Source organism: Penaeus monodon, chromosome 3, assembly GCF_015228065.2.
Source record: "Penaeus monodon isolate SGIC_2016 chromosome 3, NSTDA_Pmon_1, whole genome shotgun sequence".
Classification (NCBI taxonomy): Eukaryota; Metazoa; Arthropoda; class Malacostraca; order Decapoda; family Penaeidae; genus Penaeus; species Penaeus monodon.
This window is the reverse complement of record NC_051388.1, coordinates 7,109,645-7,115,540: the sequence shown is the minus strand read 5'-3', so window position 1 is coordinate 7,115,540 and position 5,896 is coordinate 7,109,645. Positions and strand designations below refer to the sequence as shown.

General features: G+C 46.1%; 1 protein-coding gene across 1 annotated transcript in view; it reads right to left on the bottom strand.

Moving 5' to 3' along the window:
* Positions 1-4,605: 4,605 nt before the first annotated feature.
* The window catches only part of LOC119591308, a 3,371-nt gene continuing 2,080 nt past the window's right edge, over positions 4,606-5,896 (bottom strand). Inside the window, exons 3-5 of the mRNA XM_037940038.1 lie at positions 5,727-5,896; positions 5,407-5,509; positions 4,606-4,939 (exon numbers count right to left, since the gene is read on the bottom strand). The exon at positions 5,727-5,896 is cut by the window's right edge and continues 5 nt beyond it. Of these exons, the coding sequence (XP_037795966.1) occupies positions 4,762-4,939; positions 5,407-5,509; positions 5,727-5,896 (451 nt within the window). The 3' untranslated portion in view covers positions 4,606-4,761. The remainder of the gene's footprint in view (positions 4,940-5,406; positions 5,510-5,726) is intronic.

Sequence of the window (5,896 nt, the reverse complement as noted above, 5' to 3'; positions counted from 1 at the left end):
GGCCGGTATAAGGGGGGAAAATGGCACAAAGGGCAGAAGAGCAGGACAGGGCAGCGAGCAGCGCACCTCTCTCAAGATGCAGGCAAGGAAGGCAGGGGAAAACAGTTCTGCCGACTTGTTGAGGTGCTACAGAGCAATCTTGCATCGTAAAGATGAAAACTCAGCAGTCCCCCGACAAGGCCGCAACAGGTGAAGAGTGAACTGATGGGGAGGTGCAATCTGAAGGGCAGGTTCAGGGGCCGAGGGAGGAAGTGAAGGGGGAAAGGCGGCGTCACGAGGGAGTAATGTTGCAAGCAAGAAAACGACAGGTTTTGGGAACAGATGCCCGATTGTCAATTTACGGGGTCGCCCGGGGGCCGTGGCGGAACCCCCCGGGGCCCGCAGCGTCGTGCGCAGCCAGTGGTCGCTGCCGAAGGGTGGGGGACCCATCGGGAAACCCCTCCTTTGGGTATAGTGGCGGCAAACTCGGGCCCGGTCAACCCGCCTCGTTGCCTCCCTCACCCCCTTCCTCCCCCCCAGGGTGTTAGTTTTACGGGACGCGTTTCCACCCTGCACCCCCGGCCCCAACATTCTGTGAAGCGTAAGCCCTGAGTCGACGGGAAAGGGGCCTGGAGGCATATGTGCCCATTTGAAATGCGGCATCTCCCGGGTGGGGCCCGGAGAGAAAGGGCCCGCACTGGTAACGCGCTAAGGGGGCCCCGCAGTGGAAGTGTTGGGGCATCTGCCGGCACCCCAAAATGCCTCTTACCCACTTTGGGGAGGTTGAAAGCCGTTTCGGGCACCACCCCCCAGCCAGGGGATATCGGGCCCACTTGAAAAAGCGGGCTCGTGAGCGTGGCGAGACACTTCCCAGCTGGGCAGGGTGGACGCTGGTAAGGGGGTCGTACCCCGCGGCTGCGGAAGATGATCGGGTCTGGCCCGTGATTTCTTTTTTTGACGCTTTACGGACCAGCAGCTCAAAACTACGTCAAGCAGGCACACCCCGAGGACCTGCAGGGGGGCGCTGGCGAGGGCTTTGGGGTTCGAGGCCTTTGAAGGGAACCAGTGGCCTAAAACCAGCTGCTCATCCCCGCATGACCTCGGGGGCCCGGGAAAGGGTAAAGTGGAGAAGGTAGCATTGAGGAAGGGAGCCCCCACTTTTTCCCAAAGGGTTGGTGGCGCTCGGTGAGGAAAGGGGAAGAGTAGTCTGTCAGAGGGAGCGAGAACACATCCTCTCAAGGGGCGGATTCGATGCCCTTTCCCGCAGTGCTGCAAAGGGCTGTGGAGGTATGGTCCCATCCGAGCGATGTCCTAACTAAAAAGTGGGACGGGGGGAAAGGCTGGAGAAGGGGGCCCAAACCCCGCCGTCCTCGTTCCCGGGGGCCCCCACTTTTGGGAAGCTCCCCCGAACCCGCACGAGCAGGTGGAGGGCTCAAAAGTGGGAAACCCTGCCGCCTGACAGTGGACACGGGGTGAGAAATCAGTGCGGCCTGATATGTTGGCCACTATGCACTTCCAGACGCACCACAGAGACTGTGTGGTTACGGGGGATTGTTTGCAGCCCAAAGGGGCCAGTGGAGGCTGTTTGGCTGGGCACCGGTGCAGCGGTGCCGGTTATGTGGCCCATTGGACGAGCACTGTTTGCTGGGCCTTACTACCTGAAGAGTAAGGCGTGTTCGCCTTGGCGGAACTGGGAGGGTGCACGGTAAGAGGTGCCCTTTCTTCCAGAGGTTTGGGTGTGCAGAGGTAGTTACAGCTGAGCGACTGCCCTTGCCCCCCGGGCGAGTCTAGAATCCGGTGTCGATGTCAAGAGGACTGGGGTAGAGGGCCTCGTGGGCCCAACCAAAAATTGCAGCTGGCTGATGGGGAGCGGGTTTGGGGGGAGCCCTTTTTGGACCAGGGAGGGGTTAGTTACGTGTTGGTAGCAACTTCTCCCATAACCCCGAAGGGGCACTGGTGCAACTGGGCACTTGTGAGGAAGTGGGGCGTCCAGAAGGTCGTCGGGGAGCGGGGTTGGTTTGGGGTGGGGCCGTTTTGCTGACTTCCCCCGGGACTTGACGCACCGGCTTGGGTTACATGGGCCCCGGGAAACACTCCTGGGGCCCTGGGAAAAAGAAGTACGTTAGCCCAGTAGGGGGATGAGGGGCGTGCAGACGCTGCCGAGATGAGGCGAGCATTGGACGGTGAGGGCATGCAGCGACGTAATGGTGACTATGAGCCAGGTCTTGGGATGGGAACCCTTCGGGTCCACTGCAAACTCCGCCGCCCACACCTCCTCAGAGCGACCCCAGCGAGAGCGAAAAAAGCCCGCGGATGAAAGATTTTTTTTGTTTTTTGGAATGATTTTATTTAAATTTTCTGTAGTTTGTTCAGGTTTGATATTCAGAGCAGACGGGTCGCTCTTTAGGGGGGGGGAAATGCTACGCCCGGGGTCTTTGTCCCCTTGCGAAACAGTGTTTAAAATGAAAAAGGGTGACCGGGCATGTGTTTAAAATAAAGGGACTGGGGAAAAAATGACGAGCTGGGGTTGGCGGAGGAGCGGGGAACAAGCCCGGAGACGGGTTGGGTGCTGCTCCTGAAGACCTCGTTTTGGGGCCTTTGGACCTGATTTTTGTGTTCCCCTGTTATAAGCTTATTGTGCTGTGTGACAGCTGGTTTTCCCCCCCCGTTTGTCCACAAAAGTTACGGGTATAAATTTGGGGAAAAAAAAGGAAGACCATTTTGGATTTTTTTGGCCCGCCTCTCCCCGGCGTTTCCCCCTTGTGTTCTGGGGCGCTGTGGTGCTCGGGGCCTCTTGGAGCTGTTCAGTGTTTACGACCTGTGTATAGCAGCCCTCTGCTACCTGCCTTTTTTTGTGGGAGAGGGGCGAGGCGGCGGGGGTAACAATTAATACCTGGAACGTGGTCATTTTCCAACCTCTTTTCAAGTTGGTGCCGACAAAATATTAATATTTCATTGATTAATTAAATGCGGAAGGTCATTTGTCAAGGAAGTTTTATTTCACCTTCATTACATCTTTTTTTTCATGTATTCATTCTTACGATGCTAGTATTTCATTTCATTTCAGCTCTTGTTTTATTTGTTCTTCTTGTGAAAAAAATGTGCTCTAGTTCTCCAAAATTTTCTTTTTTTTTTTTTTTTAGCTTTTCCAATTAGGTAGCAAATTTAAAAACAAATTATACGGGGAATATCCCCCCCCCCCCCCTCGCCCAAATATCCAAATATCCATAAAAAAAACATTGTAAATTAACCGTCATTTATCCCAGTGATAGAAATGTTTATGCCGGTTAGTATTAGAGATAATAAGCTAATAAATTAAAGTAATACAAGAATAATATGGTGTAAATCATTGGAGGGACGGCTTCAGTATTTACCAAAGGGGGCGCGAGCCCTTGGAAAAAGGCGATAATTTCTCTAATTATCTTTATTATTCTCTTAACAGCATTCTCACATAATGGAAAATTTAGTTCTAATAACGCTAATTCATACTCATTTAAAAAGACTAACAAAACGTACTAATAAGTTTCTTAAAAAAATTGGTGACTCTTGTTGATTACTCGATATTTATTTTGAAATATTTAGAGAAACAAAAATCCGGATTTTTTTATTTGGGGTTTTAGTTTTTAGGAGATCGAAAAGGGGGAGGGAAAAAAGGGGGAAAGAATAAGAAATTTTGTTTAAAAGTCACCTTGTATGTTCGCAGACGAAAGTGTCTTTTTTGTTTATTAATCCTTACGTGTTGTTTTACTTGTTAAAAAAGAAAAAAAAATAGTAATAATAATAATAATGATAATAATAATAATAATGATAATAATAATAATAATAATAATAATAAATAATCTAATAATAATATAATAATAATAAAGATAATGATAATGAAATAATAATAATAATGATGAATGATGATGATGGATATGATGATTGATGATGCTGATGATGATGAATGATTGATGATATGAATGATTTGATGATGATGATGAGAATGCATGAATAATAATATAATAAATATATGAATAATAATAATAATGATATATAATGATAATGAAAATAATAATAACAATAATGATAATAGAAATAATAATAACAATGATTAAAAGGACAGCCTGTTGGTAATTTTTTCTAGCACTATTAAGTTACTGTATTTCAAATATTCCTTGGTCGATTTTTACATGGATAAATCTTGCAAAAAACTTATTTACAAAAAATCCTCTACTTTTCAGAAGGAATTACCCTAATATGTCATACTTAGGTAAGTAAATGCGTGCAGTATTCCCAAATATTGTAAAATAAATATTATCCAAAATACATAACACTAGTAGGCAGTACCTATTATACATGTATATTCATAATTACATTAAATTTCTTTTTCGTGTGTTTCGGCTTTGCCAAGAGATGTTGGTTATTCTTCAATACCTGCATAAACTGTTGTTGTTGTTGTTGTTATTTGTGGTTTAAACTGTTATTTGCGTCATTGCAGTTATCTTGAGTTTTTTTTTTTTTCTCTCTCTCTCTCTCTCTTTCTTTTGTCGCGACTGCATCGTTTGAATTCTAATTACTTTTATAGTTTTGATACTTAGGATTAAGCCAAGACCAAGGGATTCAAACGTTAGGAACAAGACAGGCAAATTAAGGCAAATTTGAATTTATTTCCAGCTTTTACATAAATAAGAAATAAATATAGACAATTTCCGATGATTCGCCTCTGCACCAAGAGTCACGGTGATCATCCAAAAACCATGACAGTGATACATACGTTCACATCTTCATTAGGAAGAACATCGTTCACTCGTTCACGCGTTCACTTCCCTGGTGTTCAGTTTGACTTCTCGCAGATAATGGACTTCTCGTGACTGCACCCAACATCGTGCCACTTGACGCCGTCCTTGTAGAAGTTGTTGAGGATAGCCAGGCAGTTCTCGCCTCCTGATTCACGGTTGTCAGGTTTTGCCTCTTCCCAATACTGGTGGGAGGGGAGGAGGAGAAGCGGTTGATTATAAGAGGACGTCATGATTTGTTTCTATAGATGGATATATGTTGTATTCTATGTGTAAAGATTACGTGTTTGTCCCTATATAAGACCACATTTTAGATTACGATTTTAACTGTCTATACGACTATGTGATTTTGTTTTGGTAGTGTTGTTGATTTTGCTGTTTGTTTTGTTTAAGGATGATTAAAGGAATGTCTGTTGGCTTAAAAGAAGGATTATGGCCATCAGCTACAACTGTCTTTGGGGGTCTTTTGAAAACAGTATGAACGAGGTGAAGAAGAAAAAATGATGTGGGTGTGTGTAATTAACACCGAGGAAGTATTGTTTCATTCATTTTTGTACTTCCTTCTGTTTTGGTTTTGGTTTAGTTTTGATTTAGACGGACTGATAACACATTCGGACAGACCAAAATTCCAAAATTCAAGCGTTAAACTTACAGTCCTGTGTGAGACCAGTTCAGACCGACGAAAGGTTTTCCCGAAGGCCAAGCGAAGTCGCGTCCCTTGCGTCGCCCTCCGGTCCAGATCCATGGCAGTCTCGCTGAAAACAAGGGACAATTTTCTTCATCGACGAAAAACGGAAAATGAGAGCTATATAGGCCGAATGCGGTATGGAGCAACGTGTGGTAAAAAGGAAAACGTATATCAATAAAATATACAATGCATAAACATATATTCTACAACACTGAAGGAAAAAAGGGGTCTTCTGTAACGTGACACAATCCAGCACCGCAATTCGTGAATGGGATGATACTTACCACCTGAAATGATATCGTTGATGAAAGTACTCTCCCCGTTAGTTTCGATGCTCACGCCATTCCACCCCCTACCGAGGCTCGAGCAGTACCCGTTGGCGCCGTTCCACCCATACGATCTGTTACCATCGTATAGCCAGGCAAAGTGGTACTGACTACCTTCTCGTTGGGCG